Source organism: Anthonomus grandis, chromosome 5 (genome assembly GCF_022605725.1).
Source record: "Anthonomus grandis grandis chromosome 5, icAntGran1.3, whole genome shotgun sequence".
Lineage (NCBI taxonomy): Eukaryota > Metazoa > Arthropoda > Insecta > Coleoptera > Curculionidae > Anthonomus > Anthonomus grandis.
This window is the reverse complement of record NC_065550.1, coordinates 21,049,965-21,068,652: the sequence shown is the minus strand read 5'-3', so window position 1 is coordinate 21,068,652 and position 18,688 is coordinate 21,049,965. Positions and strand designations below refer to the sequence as shown.

The 18,688-nt window shown below is 29.7% G+C and overlaps 1 protein-coding gene across 1 annotated transcript; it reads left to right on the top strand.

Moving 5' to 3' along the window:
• The first annotated feature begins 2,572 nt into the window (after window positions 1-2,572).
• On the top strand, window positions 2,573-18,404 carry LOC126736218 (homeobox protein Hox-A5a-like). The gene is made up of 6 exons (XM_050440473.1): window positions 2,573-2,627; window positions 3,497-3,750; window positions 12,360-12,621; window positions 13,283-13,457; window positions 13,523-13,689; window positions 18,304-18,404. The coding sequence occupies exons 1-6, from the start codon at window positions 2,573-2,575 to the stop codon at window positions 18,402-18,404; spliced, it is 1,014 nt and encodes a 337-aa protein (XP_050296430.1).
• The last annotated feature ends 284 nt before the right edge of the window (window positions 18,405-18,688 follow it).

Here is an 18,688-nt window from a genome sequence, read left to right as displayed (position 1 = left end):
ACCTTTTTGTCTAACAGTTACTTGTTTGTCTGTATGTTTAGTACTCAGAACCAAGACGTCACGTTTATCTTTCTATTTCAGAACTACTACACCAGTGTCACTTTCGGCTGCAACAACTTCGTTCTTCAGAAGTTTTTTACTCACTACATCTTTCGGGTTCAGTTTTCGGTTTGCACGCAGCGTTCTAACTAAGTGAGTTTCTCGTTTTGTCAGACAATGAGCTAACCCGACACTGGTGTAGTAATTGTCTGTGTATAGAGTTCGTCTTTTATCAAGTAAGTCATTCATAAGAGACATTACAACTGCAGTAGACACAGGCATCCCCTTTTCTTCAGCACCGCAATATAAACTGAGGTTATAGGTATATCCCTTGGAGACACACAATTTGAACAGCTTTATGCCGAATTTATGCTTCTTGTTTTTTATGTACTATCGGAAAGAGAGACGTCCTCTAAAGGGGACGAGAGTCTCGTCAATACATAGCTCATTATCAGGTATAATAGGTGCTTGAAAACTGGTTATGAGTTTTTTGAGAAGTGGGTCTATTTTATGAAGACGATTTTGAACAACACCTTCATTATTGTTGAAATGAAGTATTTTTAGCAGCAGCTGGAATCTGTTTCTGCTCATAAAAGATCTTACTTTATTGAAGTACAAAAAAGATGTCTGCCAATATGCTTGGATACTTGGCAGCAAACCTTTTAATTTGTTCCGAATTGGTGTCCACTTCATCGTCTTCTGAATGGTGGTATGTAATCGAAAGTTTCTTATCACATCCTCTATCGTTTGTAAAATCTTGCTGGTACCATTATCATGCGTGCGAAAATTGGAGGTTGCTTCGTCATCTGAAGACATCAAGGTACTTGTACAATCTGGACTGGATTGCTGAGTTTCCAAACCCACGTTAGTGGCTACACCTTTGTTTGTACTGGGTTGAGGACTATCTGTAAAGACAAAAAGTCCTTATTAAAAATTACAAAGTGTAACGAAATAATTTTTAGTTTATAATAATTAAAATTAATGTTATTGCGATTTTGTTTTGTTAAACCCCTATCAAACAACTTCCTCTATCTTACTATTATAAATAAGAATTAATTAATTGAAGCGATATAACACTTACCACAAATTGGTTGTTGAGGGATTGCATTTTTTTACGTCGCTTAGGTGTAATAGATAAAGTAGATGAGTCACTGCTTTTGTTTTCGCTTTCGGGTTGATAAACGTCACCGAATACAGAATCTTCATCTTCAGAAAAAATTTCCTGCATAATTTTCTCTAATTTAGCTTGTTCTTCTTCGTACGCCATTTTAAAAAATAACACACACAGCAAACCACTATCGGCGATGATAATAAAACTACTGCAATTAAAGTACTAAAGTAATTATGCGCACGTCTTAAGAGCAACGAATGTTTACAGTTTCCAAGAACTGACACACGACAGACACAACAATCAATCGTCGGCAAGTAAAATAACTAAAGGCGCGCAACCGCGATGCGTCCGGCTTCATATTCAAGCAGTGTTGTCAAATATATCTCCCATGTATCTGGGTTGGATACATACGGTTACAATAACTAAAACTAATATAATGGCACGTGTATCTAATATAGATACATTTTCAAATCCACGTTTTGAGGGCATCTTTTAAAACAAATTAACAAAAAAAAATTTTTTGGCCAGAAGACCTACATTTTTTGGTACCATTGTGGCACTCAACGTGTTATTCAAAAAAAAAAAATTAAATAGATTTAACAGATAAATACCTCATTTTATTACAAGTAATACTATCTCATGTAAACAATTTTTTTAAGGAATATACGACATTTCAGAAGGCCTTAAAATAGCAATGACTTTTTCAAAATTAAACACGTTCATATATTGATTATCAGTCCAATAGATTTACTTATCAAAAGTCAAATTATTGCCAGAGCTCTTTCAATCGGTAGACTTCCATTTGATTCAAATTTATAAGGAATCTAAAAGCTACGCAAAAGGAAAGAAATATACTTTTATAAAGAGAAAATGACTATCGTAGAAAAAAACAATTACTTACTCTATCATTTGTACCCTTTACCTTCGCCATCATAAAGTTTTAATAAGATCCAAATTTCTGAATCTAAATTCCTAATCCTCAATGAGCTGAAGTATGCAAATCCAAAAAACTGTACCAGCAGGTTACTACTAACGAATACATTTGCCAAAACCTCAGCCCCTTGTCCATATACAAATCTGAACCTTGCGACGTCTAGATGTTTAAATTTAGCACAGCCACATCGTAATGCTGCTAATCCAAATCTAAATTGACTACAACAAAGCCTAAAAACTAAACAAAGGAAAATGGATGGTCGCAGCTAATTGCAGGTATCCAGATATGTAGTTCTAACAAAGACAATGTTCCGTTTAAAGAGCCAGAAAACCTTTTCAAAAATATTTAACTGCCGGAATTGAACTTATTGCCGTCTACCAATGAAGCCTTACCCATCCACTTTAATAATTTGAAACTGAGCTCATTTAAACTGAATAAAGCTAAACTTAGGCAGAAAATTGTCAAAATGCACAAAAGAAACCACGATCATGCCCTTAACCATCCTATTTGCTACCAGAAAAACAAAATTTGGACCATACTACTGTATGTCCTGCTATGAGCTATATTCAGGCACTGCCTAATATATAAGTTTATACTTAAGCTTATAACCAGACAACAGAATCAAAAAAGATATCAAGAAGAAGCTATGACAAAATCTCATTTATAGAAATTGTCATATGACCTTGCCAATCCTGTGCCATCCGTAAGATCGTTTCTTATGGGGAAAAAGTTATGAACATATTTTTCTCTTTTCTGCATAACCTGATTCCTTGCTTATTTTGCAAATATTAGTTTACTTATAGGAGCAATTTCACTGAAACCAGACAGATAGATTTAAGACTTAGTTAAGTTAGTTATAAGTCACGCTTTAACGTTAAAAACACATTTTTTAAAAGGTCTTTTTAGTGGTATGCTCTCGTAACTCATTTGTTTCAACGTCTTTTTTTTTTAATATGCTTTTCTTAATAAGTTTTGATGTAAGATTAAATCGAGTTTTTGTCAAAAATTTTGTTGGCACTACAAATCACTATATTTTCTAAAAGAGAGATAGATTTTGCAAAACTACGCAGCAACTTATAGGGAAGGTATTTACCTTTTTAATAAGGAATCATTTAACTTATGTTGTCATTTAAAAAAAATGAAAAATGATATATCCACTAAAAAAATTAAAAGATTTTGCTGTTTTCTGCGACAATACCTGTCCTTAGAACCAAACTTGACGTTTGGATCTTGCCAAAAGTTTCTTTTTTACTCTGTAGTGCCTTGCGGTACTTTGCAGTAAAACTCGCTACATAATTATTTTTGAACCAAAGATAATAAACATTTAAAAAAATATATATATTTTCTATAAGACAAAAAGTGCATTGAATAAATAAATTTTATTAAATCTTAATAATCTATTTATTTTCCAGATCCTTATGCATCATACCCATTAATACCACACGACCAAGGGCAACCGACATTTCCACTACCAATAAAAGAAGAACAGCATCGTACGTTCAGTACGTGCCGCTACCAAAATCAACCCTATTCAACGGACAATTCACTGAGTCCGCCATTATCAATCACTCAACATCCGGATTCGTATGAATTGGGTTTTAACCGATTGACCGACCAAAGAAATAACGCTAATGAAGCTGTTTCAGCTCGTCTTGTAAATCATGAGGTAAATGAAAGTGTATTAGCTAAGTATTTTAATGCGTATGTAATAATGATTAATTATAAGAGTGTTTAGATATTTTTTACGAATGGATCACATTAATAACTTTTCATTGTAGCAAGCATTTTTGTGGCTCAATATTTTTTCTGGCTCAAATATCTTATATCACTTATTAACAGTCATTTTCCAATATAATATAATTTATTTATAAATATTTTAATAAAATTATGGTATAGCTACTCGGCAAATGAATGCGAAGTTGCCTAAACTGATGATATATGATGCCTTAATTAATATTTTTATTATAGAGGCTGTTTTGCTATGGTTTTTAAAAGAAAACTTAAATAAAGCAGATTATGAATGCTTACAAAATCTGCAAGTCAAATGGATATAAAATATTGCATAGGTTTAAGTACTCATAATGAATATTGAGTTTTACAATGAATAAATACTTTACGCGGTTAGTTAGATTGGAAAAAATTGAATTATTGATAAAATCTTAAGAATTATTATCCAGAAAATTTAGTCCATGAAAAAATCTAGAGCTGGATCATTTTCATCAAAATGATTCTGCAAATCATACTATTTAAATATATACTAATTATTAAAAATTTTTAATATAATATCAATGGAGTTTTTACCACTCATGCTACCGAGATAAACATCACAGATTCAGAATTGGCATTATCATGGATACAAATATAAGTAAGACTCTAATATACTTTAAACCATACAGTAATAGGGAGATGTAAATAATCGAAGCAAGGTCAATAAACATAAATATTATCCAAGTGAATGCTCCTACCCTAAAGAAACCCGAAGAGAACATAGTATCATTTTACAAGGACAATTAAATACTAATAAAATATACCAAACCGCATAATATAAACATCATTTAGGGAGATGCAAATACTAAAGTGGCAAGCGGAAGAATAGTCGAAGGAATAGCTGATCCCTGGGGATTAGAAGAAATAAATAGGAGAGAAGACGGACCAATACAAATCTGCCAGGAGGAAGATTTAAAATAATAAACGCAAAAAATATTAAACAGAAGATAGCCTTAAAAAGATCAACTGAAGACAACCTTAAAATCCGGACACTTCCAGACAGCAAGAAAAAAGTGTCAGATCGGATCTCAAAAACTAATTTAATGAGGAACTGGAATGAATAAGAAATAATGAGATAGAATAGCAACCATTGGAATTATGGGGAACGATTAAAATTTTCATAAAAAGAGGCGCGACCGAGATGTTAGGCCATCAGAAGAAACTCAGTGGCAAAAGGAAATGTATGACCTGAAATTTTACAAATAATATATGATAATAGATAACATAAGAATACTAATCACGGCGAATATAAAAGACTGAGCTCACTAATAAAATTGGAAATTAAAAAGGCCAAAAATAAATAGCTGAAGAAAGAGTCCTAGACTATTAAATACTTACAACAGACCCACACAACAAGCTTCCGGTATGTATAAAAAATTACCTCTAACAATACTTCCAGAAGGCACAGGCAAGTTTATATAAGAGGCAAAGGATAAGAAACCACTAGGGAAAACATAAATTACAGATTTATTTACTGATGACTCTCGTAAAGAACTAACAGATTAGCAATGAAACAAACTTTTATGAAAATCGCCAATACTAAAATAAGAAATAGGGAAAACTTTAATGGTAGCAAAAAATCAGAATGCCATAGTACCAGATGGAATATCAGCGGATATTTTTAGGCTGATTGATGAGGAAAATATTGCCAAATTACATACAAGTCTCTAATCACATGTACGATACCGAGCACTTCCCTCGAAGCTGGTTGAAATCCAATTTCATACCTTTACTCAAGAAGAATAACGCCCGAAAATGCAAAGTCCATAAACTAATAAGCCTGATGTATCAGTGTTTAAAAATATTTTTCAATTTAATAGACAGAAGAATAAAACACAAATGTGAAGGCAATATTAGCCCCAATCAGGTTAGCTTTAAGTCGAATATGGGATCGCGTAAGGCGCTTTTTGGACTTGAAATCCCAATACAAAAGAGTCGAGACGTCAGCAAAAACATATTTGTCTGCTTCTTCGATCACGAGAAAGCGTTTGACCTTGTTTAACATTTAAAACTCATGCAGACTCTGAGACAAGCTAATATATATGATAGAGATATAAGGTATATCGAAAACTTATACTGGTGGAGATCAGCAAATACAACGCAAGGAGCAAACACTACTAATCAAGATATTGATATTTGTATGAGTCTTACCTTCTTTGCTTTTTAATCTATATGCCGAGGCCATATTTGCAGAAACTTCCGAAGATCAAGAAAAAGGAGTGAAAGTAAATATAATCCCATTCTCAAATATATGATATGCAGATGACACTGTCTTTATTGCTAATGATATTCAAGAACTCCAACAGCTGTGCACCAGCCTAAATAGTAGCAGCAACAAATACGGGTAAGCGACAAAATACAAAATATTTGATGATAAGCAAGAAAAATCAAGTATTTACAGATACTGCATTTCACATAAATATTCAGGATATGGAATACATTACAAATATCTGGAAAGCTAGCCACACATAGACTGGAACTCAGAGAAAGTTATTAGATACAGAACTTCAGAAAATTGATAAAAACACTTTTATCAAAAAAAAAAATCTATTATTAAAATATTCGTTAACAGAATAATAAGCCTTCGTCAGGAATACCACCCTAAGATGGTTAGTTAAAAGTCCATCACTTTAAACTTTTGATTTCGAGAAAAACAATGTTCATTCCCTCATATATGATTAAACTCTTGATCAAAGAAGTTTTAGGGATGAGTAAAATGAAACTATCATTGCCAAATCGCACTTATTAAATCGTCTTTTATATTTCTTGTGGACTATATTCATTGTCATGAAATTAAAAATTCCCGTCAATGTTAAAACCCTTTCATAAGCATTTTCAGGAACTTGTATTTGTTATGTTGGAATGTTATTTGTTATGTTGCAATACAAAATAGTTATGCATCAGAATTGATCCATACTTGTACATATACATACATAATATATATTCGAGTCCGATATGCAAAATGCTATGTCTTATTGGTACTTCTTTATAAAGTAGAATCAATAAAAGCCTTTAAGTTGTGCACTTATTGGCGCCTACTAAGAGTACCGTGGACCAAGAGGGTAATAAATAAAGAAATATTAAGAAGAGTTCACAAGAACAGAAAATTGTTTACAAGTATTAAGCAAAGAAAAACTGCTTACCTTAATCACATATTCACTATTTGCTACAACTGACTCTGGAGGGAAAGATAAAAGAAAGACAGGGAGTTGGGAGAAAACAGTTTTTGTGGGCAGACATTAGACAGTGGATCTGACTAAGGATAATAGAAGAGCTTTTCAGCATAGCTAGTGATAGTAAATCAACTCCAATATGTGGTCGCCAACATCCGTTCATTGCATAGGCAGCTTGATCGAATGTTTGACTTAAATGTCCTTTTTAAAATAAACAACTAGTCAAAAATATTTAAAAATATTGCTAGTTAAATTGACATTTCAATTAATTTCTTTCAATAAAATAGTAGTAGTAGTAGTTATATATTCCAACTTTTTCCTTTCTGTGCCTAACCTAATCATATATGATGACTATTTCTATATATTACTTACTGAATGAGGCCAAACAATATTTTAAGCAATTAGGACTCCTTGAGCACCGCTTTCTATTCAGTCCTATCTCTTGCTACTTCTTCCTAGTTTGGTATTTCTATCATATCTGCGTCTTTCTCTACATTTCCATTCGACCTTTGCCTAGATTGTCCTGGCGGCTTTATTGCAGCAGACCAAATGTCTGCCTCTATAAACGGTTCCAATATTCTTATTCTCCGCTCTGGCTACGTGACCTGCCTACGCAAACCTTCTGGATCTAATTATTCTAGTGATCCATAGTTGTTTAGTCACTTGCCTTACTTCTCTACACATGCCTTTCCTCCACTTGGTTGTTACTGGATCTTGTACGAGTCCACATATTTTCCTGAAAACTTAACGCCTCGTACTCATACAGGACCATAGGAATCACTATTGTATTGTATGTTTTCAGATACACTTCTCTTAGTAAATTTCGTGATTAGGATAAATTGCTCAGGGCAGCTACGACTCTATTTTCGCTATTTATTCGATATCTTGTTTTCTTTTTTTTGTCAGTAGTTTCATTTATCTGTGAGCCCGGGTACTTAAAGTTTGTTACTTATTTAAAAGATCCATTATCTGTTATTGGGTTTATGTCTGGGTGCAGTTCTCTTTGATCTAATTTCATCAGTATTTAGTTTTGTCGTCTTTACTTATCCTGAGCTCTGTCTTCATTCCTCTCTGTTCTATTTACATATAGAGTCTTTTGAGCCCTTTCTTTGTGTTGCAGATGATCGCCAAATCGTCCGCGTATGCCAATTCTCTAAATTTCTTAACCATTTCTATAATTCATCTTTATTATCAATCCTTCTTATTCTAGAGCTACATTAAAAAGAAATACTGAGAGAGCTGTCGTAGCCCATTTTAAATATTGAAAGGATCTGACGTTATTTCCTCAACTTTAGCTGGGGCCTTGGGTTTTAGGATACACATCTTCGACAGACTAATAAGTTTATTTGGGAAACCGAAGTTTTTTATGATGATACATAGGCTTTAGCTCTGGATGCTGTCATAAGCCTGTTTAGAGTCTACAAATAGAGCAAAAGTAGCTTGAGCGTGTTCCCATTGCTTTTTCAGTCTTCAAATTCATTTCAAAATTCATACAAAAACGTAAACAAAGTACCTGAACCTGGCGCAGTCTAGCTTTATATAGCTATTCCACTGAACCAGATCAGGGTGTATTCGAAGTATATAAACTAACATTATAACAACATGTTATTAATTTACATGTTATATGTTATTATAACATTATAATAACATATTATAAAGAAAGATTCCTAATTATAATATAACCAAAAAAAGTTTTCTTCTTCTATAAAAAATAGCAAATTTGATACATATTAAACAGTTTTAAGAGGATTGTTTTGAATATTCATAAAAACAGTTTTATATTTCCTCCTAAATTTATCTACACGAAGGTCAACAAACTCTGCAGGTATTTTATTATAGCACTGACCAGTATTGTAAGAAAACGATCGCTGAAACATAGCACTCCTATGAACCGGCATGGTTAACTTATTTCTAGCTCTAACATTTACCCCGTATACATTTGCTCTAAACAACAATCTATTCCTTATGGTCGCGGGTGCCTTTGGGCCGCTAATGATTTGTATTCAAAAAGTGGAAAAGTGAAGGATTCTACGAGTGTTCATTTTAAGCCAGTTAATTGTTTTAAAATATTGCGAAATATGATCATACTTACGTAAGCCATAAACCAATCTAATACAGGCATTTTGAATTTTTGTATGTGCATTTTACAATCATTATCTAAACAAAAACCGTAAATATGATCACAGTAGTTAAAATTAAAGAGCACAATTGCCTCACAAAAACTGCGTTTAAAATTTAGGTTAAGAATATCTCTATTACTATATAAGAGTTTTAAAGCTGCAAACGATTTTTGAACAATTTTTTTAACATGCTCCCTGAACCTCAACTTACTGTCCATCACAATTTTTGGCAGTTTCAACAACCGAAAGCTTAGAGCCCTTCACATGAACATTTATTACACTTTTAATAATTGTAGTTTTATTTATATTTTCAAAAACCATTAAACGAGACTTTAACTTTAAATTATGTTTTTTAGATAATTGATTTATTATATTTAAGTCATTGCTTATACCAATCACCGCTTCTTTAAGACTATCAGGTTTGAAAGTTGTATATATCTGGGTATTATCAGAAAACGCTTGCTCCTTAAGGACTTAAGAATGTTTGCTGTATATACAAGGAAAATCAGAGGTCCCAGGACAGACCCCTGGGGCACTCCAGACAAAATGTGAGCTTGACTAGAATAAAACTTATTTGTAAATATTGTCTAACATCTATTATTCAAATAAGACTCAATTAACTGTATAGACTCTATTAAAAAGTAATATTTAGGCTTAGCTAGTAAAAGAGCATGATTTATTGTTTCGAACGCCTTAGAGAAATCTAAAAGCCCCAGAACAGCAATCTGTTGCTTATCAATAGCGTCCATTATATCATTCAGTACGTTTAGTAGAGCTACAGAGGTACCAAAGTTGTCCCTAAAGCCACATTACGTAGCTGGAATAATGTCATTATCAAAAAAATAACAAACCGTCTTATGGTAAAGTACCTTTTCAAATATATTTGAAAGTACTAGAAGTATACTTATAATGCGCAAGTCGTTATAATTTTCTGGGCTAGCAATTTTTGATAAGGGTTTATCAATCGAAATTTTGATCGGGGAAATAGTAAGCTTCTATACAACAATTTATGATGTGGCATATGTACTTATTAATAAAGGGGCTGCAATACCTTAATATTTTTGGTGAAATCTGATCCACACCAGTAGCATTAGATTTAATACTTTTTAAAATTCTACTTATATCTTCAACAGTTGCAAGATTAACTGTGAAATGCAGGTTATTATCAAATACACCATTACTATGACGCTGAATTTGTTTATCACAATTTGAAGAATTTTGAAGAAATTGAGAAAAAAAGATGTTAATTTGATTCTGATTAGACAGGTGTTCTGAAATATTGGTATTATTTTTGTCTCTACAAATATTAAACTTTTTTAATGACGACCAAAGCTGGCGTTTATTTTTTTCATTACACAACAGATTTTGGTGCTTCTTTTTTTCTCTTCTAATTATAGCCAGAGTATGATTTCTCAGAAATGTATAATTCTCCCAATCTTGTATATCCCTTGCTGCCTTGAATTTTCTTAATGCCTCATTGCGTTGTTTTTGAAAAAGAAGTACCTCAAATGTTAGCCAAGGACCTTTAGGTTTAGTAATTCTTGCTTTTTTAAAAGGAGCATATTTATTAAAAAGTGTTTGAATTAAATTATTAAAAATTACTATTTTATTATTGATAATATTTTGATATAAAATGTTATCCCATGGTAGTAAATATAGTTGCTGTAAAAAAAACTGGTTATTAAAATTTTTAAGGCACCTGTACTCAATTAGTTTTGGAACTATGGGTACCCTGTTTAAATTTAGCTCACAGAAAACCAAGTTGTGATCTGAAATGTTGTCTGCGCAAATGACCCCTTTATGAATCAGAGACACATTAGATACAAATATGGCATCAAGAAGAGTGCTGCAAGTAGCCGAGACTCTGGTTGGCTCTTTAATTATTTGAGTGAGATTATAATTTTCAAATAATGATGTAAGGGGATTACTTAAAAGATTAATATTAAATCCTTTATACCTGTAGTAAATTTTGACTAGCGTGTCTTGTTTCTTGTTTATATTTATTAATATAGCAAATGTTCGATATGTCTCATCTATATAACATATATTTTTCAAACGATAGCTGCAATTAGAAAATATTTTCAAAATTTAGCAACCTACATTTGTAAATGTTGCAATTAATAAAAATGAAATTAAGAATTTATGAAGTTTTTTTTGTCAATTTAATGTAATAGTTTATTTGATGACAGATCTACGACCTAATAAATAACATATTCTTTAAATTTTCTATTTGTATACGACCTTCTTTTTTTATATTTTGATTACAGTTTTTTTTTTTAAAATAATAAGTGAGTAAAATCTTCCATATGATGCCCTCAAATTTACTGTTTAAATTATAGGGTACGAGGGCTCCTACAGTAGCAAAGATTTTTTTTATTTTACCTACTTTATTTTTGTTTTTTTTATTCCTTTATACTGGCAATATAAAAAAAATAAAATAAACCCTAACTATTAATTTTTAAATTAAAGTTTGGTTTTTGCTATTGGACGCAATTCGAATTTAAAATATTTCTAAAGTATTTAGTATCTTAAGCTCGACTGTAAATTATAAATTGACGGTGTGAATTAATTATTCCATGAGACAGTTTAAACCATATGGTTGGTTTTTTCGTTTATTAAGTCTTGTTTTATGTTTTAGTCTCTTTGTCATTTCAGTATTATTTAATGTAATTTGTTATATCTTTAGTTTTTTTCTGTTTATTTCTAAGCTTCTTTCTAAACACAAAGTATAGATCATAGGGAATATGAAAAATAAAAATGAATAAATAATGTAACAAAAATTCTGAAATAATTAAGAAAATTCTATAAAAATGTATATATTTTAATTCTCTACAGCTCAAATAAGGCCAATAATTTAGTTTAATATTTTGAAAATTTCTAAAATTTAATTTGCAATTGCAAGTAATTTTTCTAAACTGATACGTATAAGTTCTTATCGTCCATTAGTTTAAGAAAATTAATAATTTCCCAAAAACAATTCTTATATTTGCTTTTCTTTTTGTTCGGTTTTGTTTAATAAGTTGATTTTGTTCGGTAAAAATAAATGTTAGCGTTTCTTCTAATTGCAATCAAATACAAACTGAAAACAAAACTTAAGTTATTTTTACAAATACGAAAGAATAAAACATTTCACACGTTTACTTAATTGTAATAAAATTAAACAATTTAAGTTGCAACAAAATGTTGATTTTTTATATTTGCTTTTCTTGTTTCAGATCAAAAATCCAATCAATCAGAAAAAAGACGATTCGCCGGCCCTAAGGGCCTTACTTAACAAACCTAGTCATGAAAAAATATCATACGATTATACAGAATTACGTAAATCTAAAAGTAAAACCAAAAATTGCGACGAATCATACGACGAAACGCCTAACTATGATAATGATGCGAAAAACCATTCGGATAGCAGCAATTGCGGATACGATAACATAACAGACGCTCAAAAACAAATATTTCCTTGGATGAAGACTAACGGTGGTAAGTTTTATATATGGTACACACGTTTTAACTTAAGCTCGATAAAAGTATCAAATACCCAAATAAAAACAACAAGAAAAAATAGAGTAACATAGAAAAAAAAGCATCTTAAAACTATACAGTAGGCGGCCAAACTGGCGTTCAAAAACCCAACTCAAATTGAGAAAGAGAATGAACTCACACGTTGACAGTTTGACATTTTATGTTGGTTAACTTGATATGGGATATATGCATCGGGCCATTTTAGGGGGAGGGCATTTTTGTATGAAATTCGGTATTGTTATACATCGGAGCCATATGGTAGAGATTTTGGTAAAGGTCCGACATTTTTTTTGCTCTTATAGATATTTTAAATTTATTGGTTTTAATTTAATAAAAACTAAATTAAGAGTAATCTCAAATTCACAATAATGTTTTAATAACGCTTAAATTATTTGTTCTTTGTAGAAACCGTGTTTTAGAAGTTAGTTTTGCCTGAGACTTGTTTATAGAAATTCATTATAGGGCTTGTTTTATTGCATCCTAATCATTTTAATTATTTTCTTTATAGAGAGATTTAATAACATAAAATACATCAACTAATAAAAAAACGAACTAAATGTATTTGCGTATACCTTAAAGTCTCCTTATGCGAGAAAAAATAAAAATTTACCTATTTTAGCTGATACTCATGGCCAAGGAAATAAACGCACAAGACAAACCTACACTAGGTATCAAACCTTGGAACTGGAAAAAGAATTTCATTCAAACAAGTATTTGAATAGAAGAAGACGAATTGAAATAGCTCACACTTTATGCCTGACAGAGAGGCAAATAAAAATATGGTTCCAAAATAGGTAATAATATTATAACAATGAACATTATAATTATTTTATTTTTCATATGGTATTTCGCTTTGTAGGAGAATGAAAGCTAAGAAGGACAGTAAGTTCGGTATGAACTATGAATTCCCAACTTCCACAGACGATATCAATATGAACCAAAATAGCTTTACTGGTAACCAAAGTGTAAAAGATTTTTTTATGGAAAATTCCCATTCTGCGTTGGCGAACGAAATGACTTATCCAGGTAAGTAAGCATAATTTTATGTAAGAAGAATAGAAAAGAAAATAACATTTAAGTGAAAAAGAAAATAAGCAAGTTTATGATTTTTTATCATTAATAAATCTTTGGTAATAGAAAAAATTAATGCAAAAAAGAAAATTACGAGGAATTTAAAATAACAGATATAATAATAACCTTATATATGTATTAGTGGCAGGCATGTAACTGATATATAATTGCTGTTAAATAAAATACCTCACTTTTTAAGAAATAATTAAAATTATATTAATTTATTAATTAATTTTTTACACATATTTTAAAAATCATATAACCTTCTTCAAATTTTTTAGAAAACTAAATTACGATTAATCCTTAAGATAATAATATTGCTTATAAAATACGTTAAGAATATTTTACATTTAGTATTGTTGAAAAATTAGTAATATTAAATGTAAATTAAATCTTACATGAAATAACGAAAATTACTATAAAACTAAATAAAAAAATATACTTAAATGATTTTCTTCATGTAGTGAGGTCAAATATAGCAAAATTTAATTTAACTTTTAGGGACTTTAAAAAAACCTAACAAATAAATAATTTAAATTTTGAGGTAGGATAAGATTAATTATAAAATAAAATGGTGTAATAAATAAACAAATCAATTAAAAACTTAAAAAGTACGATACGATATTAATGATATTATGAAATATTAATTTGGATTAACCACAAATAGGAACAAGAGAAACAAAAAATAATGCTATATATTTTTGCATAAAATTTAATGAATATTATGAGAAAAGATCAGTGGCTTAAAATAAAAATAAACTTAGTTTCTGGAATACCTACTGTCTAACTCCAAAGATTCCTTGTATTCTTTTAAATATGTCTCAAAACATTGTTGGCATCAAAATAACTAAAAAATAAAGTGAACTTTTTATTAGTATATTTGGTAAAAATTCCTTAAACATTTTAAAAAAAATTCATTCTTCAAATATTATAGCCTTGCTCATTAAAATATTCATATAATTAGATGATATTGCGGATAAATTTTTCTGATAATAAAGTATTAAGTGGATGCACAAGATATATTCATGTTATATAATTTAACGCTTATTATTATGGCGTAATGTCTTGGATAATCTTAAAGGGAAAATTTTTAATAATTCTATATTTTTAACATCTGGACCTTAGAGCTCTAGCGGGTTAATATTTATGTAATGTAGAGTTAAGTGTAAATTTTTTGTAGTATGTATTATTTTTTATATAGTTATTCTTTTTTAAGTTTTGACTATTGGCGTGTGTATAAAATATCTTGTTTAGAAATAAAATGTATGCTACTATTTTCTGTTAACATTTAAACAATTTGTGAAATAAAATTGCAAAATGAAATACAAAATTATTTTTCAATATTTGTAAATACATCCTAAGTAAAAACTTTTAAAACGTCAGTAAAACTCAATATAAAATAGTGCAAACCGCTGTTTCTGATTTGCTCTAAGCTAAAAATCAAAAAAAAATTATTGATTTTTCCAAAATCTAAACAAAAAAACTAAAAATTTGTCCAAGTCAATATTAACTTTACTTTTTAATAATAGACGCAGAGTTTTTTTTAAATAATTGTAAAAAACGCAAAAATTACTTATCAAATACAATCAAAAAATTAAAATACAGATCTTTGTAATAATATTTACATTAAATACTGTAAGAATATTAGGATAGATTTGTATATTATATATTTTCTAATATATTGTTAATGAAATACTAAATCTCGCAAATTATTAAGTAATAAATATATTTGATTGCGTCACTCTTTATTTGCAATTTTTTTCTCTTATTTCTTAGTACTAAAACTGTTTAAAGCACTGCTTTAAATTCTAGCGGAATAAAGCAAATAAAGAAGCTTGACAAGTAAAGTTTAAATCTAGATAGCAAACTTTTAAAAGGAGAATTCTAAATAAAATGGTTAAAATATAAAAACACCAAAAAAACATAAATAAAATAGAACGTTACCATTTTAAGTACAGCTTATTGTAACTTAATTGGCACCAGAAGCCACAAAACACCTTATACAGGATTTCCCATTTTGGGTACTTCTGTAGGCTCTATCTCGGGTATTTTTAACGTTAGCAAGATGGGGTTTTTGCGACAGTGTGCTACTTTTTTGTGAAGCTAAAAATTCCCTAATTACGTTAATAAAATTTTCATATCCCTTAAGTTTAGATAGTATTTTGAAAAATGTTGCACTTTAGAACTTCCCTTGTAAACTCCTTCAACTTATCGAAAAGTTAAAATAAGATTTCTATAGATTGTCTTCCGTAGATTGCAGTGGTGGAGATAATTTTGGTTACATATTTATTATTTTGAGTTATGAATTAAACTTATGGCCTTTTTGAATAAAATACTTACGCTGAATATTTATAAGCTTAAAAATATTTCTTTTTCCTGCTGTTTTAAAAATTTATTATAGTCTGCACTTTTTCTCATATACAGTGCTTTTCTTTGAAGTCCCCCCCCCATTTATTTTTTGAACGTGTCAAAAAAAATTTTTGAAACTTGGCATAAGTAAATTGGTCTATAGATACTATTTTTCACTGTAAACTAGGTAGTTGTAAATACTAAGATGGCGGCTGGGCGACATCTTGAGAAAAAATTTTAAATGGAAAGGGGGGTCGTGTGGTACCTCATTTTAAAGGTCTCAATGAGTACTTTATAACTCTGAAATATTAGACCCATATCTTAACTCGTTTCAAAATGGCGGCCTAATAAAAAAGTATTTTTTTTTATTTTAACGTTTTATATTTTTATGATTTTTGAATAGGTAAAAATCAGTGTACGAAAATAAATGCGTCACTATTTTATTTTGACATAAAAACGACAGTTCTAAATGTCAAAATAACACATAAGCGCCATCTTAAATAAATGCATTAAATAGAAATCTTGTGTTACCTCATTTAAAAGGTTTTATTGAGTACTTTTAATATTTATTACATGGACTCGGTGGACTCCGTTTTGACCTGTCTAAAAGTAACATCCCAAAAATACACTGTTGCGATTTTATTAACGTTTTAACTAATAATATATAAATAATTTATAATTTTTGAATTTTGGATTTAAAGATTAACTTTTTGGTTTCTAAAGACTTACTGAACCGCCCTCGTATGTCACATTTCACGTTAAAGGTTATTGAACATTATTTAGACATTCCAAAAACCAAATAGCTATTAAAAAAACTCGAAAAAAAATTTTAAGATATTTTTCCTTAAATTAGCGGTATTTTTTTTCGAGTTTTTTTAATAGCTATTTGGTTTTTGGAATGTCTAAATAATGTTCAATAACTAAATACAGAATTTTTTAACATTGATTTTCGTTTCTTGTAATTAATAGTAGCCATGACCTGCTATAAAATTATTATCCATTTAATTGAAGAAAATTGTCATTTATTTGCGTGTTTAAAATGAAAAGTACATTCTATGATGTATTTTTAAAACGGTAAAAAAGGGCATATTTCATAGTTTATAAATATATAGAATGTTTTATTTAAAAACATATAGGTTTGGTTTATAACTTAAATTAAGTAAATATGAAACCAAAATTACCTACCCCACTGCATTTTACGAAAAGAAATTCATTAAAATATTATTTTATCTTTTCAATAAGTGGAAGGATAATGGAGATACAAGGAAGATCCCAAAATGCAACATTTTCAAAAATGCCCTATATCTTAAAGACCAAAAAGGCATGAAACTTCTGTTAAGGGCATCATTAGCTTCATAAAAAAGTGGTATACTATTGCAAAAACCGCATCCAGTTTTCTTTAAAAATATCAGAAATACCCCGTAAAATTACCCAAAATGGGACATTCTGTACATAGCATAAAATCCTATACTATGGAAGTCATCAGGTGTATTTATCATAAATAATAACTTAGCCATGTTTTACTTCCTTTTTCCCCTATAAAGAATTGATAAATAGATTTTCTGCTTAAAAGACGATTGTCTCAAATTTCAAGGTATATGGCTAGATCACGAAAATCTAAATTTTTGTATGATTATGGTTTTACAGTTATTATTAATAACGATGAGGATCTACGATATATGTAAGTGTTCATGCAGTTTTTTTATTTTTATAAAATATTTCTCGTATTATATATTTAGAAATTTTATTAAAGGTTTTTTTTTCTTAATTATAGTTGTGATTTACACTTTAATAGTCAATTCTTTATAAAATTTTTTGTTACAAAATACCTAAATTAGACTAAAGAAAAATTAATTTTAAATTGGCAATGATTATTACTTTTAATGTTTGCGAACTAACGATTTAACCCTTGTAACTAACTATGTCAGATGTTATTGAGTTTTGAGGTGAATCTCAAAATGTCCACCGAAATATACAAATTGATCGTCTGAGGCATTTTCTTTTAACCTTTATTAAACAAAAGAAAATTTACTTACTAAATTTTAAATGAAATTATAACCGACAATATTTGAATAAAATTTTAGTATGCTCTTATAGTAACTACAATACTATAATTCAGTATATCATCAACAATATTTAAATTAAAACTAAAAGATGGGGTCCTCCCATTTTCTATATAAATGAACCATTATTCAAATAAATTACTTTTTTCTATTTCAGCTAACCTTTCAAGGGCAGCAAACCCATTTGAGTCGCCCGAAGAACTTTCCCGACCTTTGACGCAAATCAGGAACATACCGGGACCCCCTGTCTCTCCCTAAGACCGAATTTCGTTCCAGTAAGGGCGCCGATTTGGAGCAATAATCAAAAGCTAGTGGAGTGTAAATATTTTTAATTATATCAGTTAAGTGTTTCGTCTATTTTTTTTTCGGTAAAAACGTCGGTTGCAAAGGTTTGTGGTAAATAAAATAATATAGAGTTTTTTCTTGGAATTAGTATTAGTTTAATTTAATTTCGTTCTATTATTTAAGTTTATAATAGTATAATCAAAAACATATCAGTTAAACAAGTCTATATAATTGATGCGTTCTTTCTTTTAATAATT

Bases quoted from the DNA above. Each gene is read 5' to 3' on its own strand.
- LOC126736218 (XM_050440473.1), top strand. From the start codon at position 2,573: ATGCCCTTAACCATCCTATTTGCTACCAGAAAAACAAAATTTGGACCA. The intron at 2,628-3,496 runs GTATGTCCTGCT...TTTATTTTCCAG, and splicing joins AAAATTTGGACCATACTACT to ATCCTTATGCATCATACCCA. The intron at 3,751-12,359 runs GTAAATGAAAGT...TTCTTGTTTCAG, and splicing joins CTCGTCTTGTAAATCATGAG to ATCAAAAATCCAATCAATCA.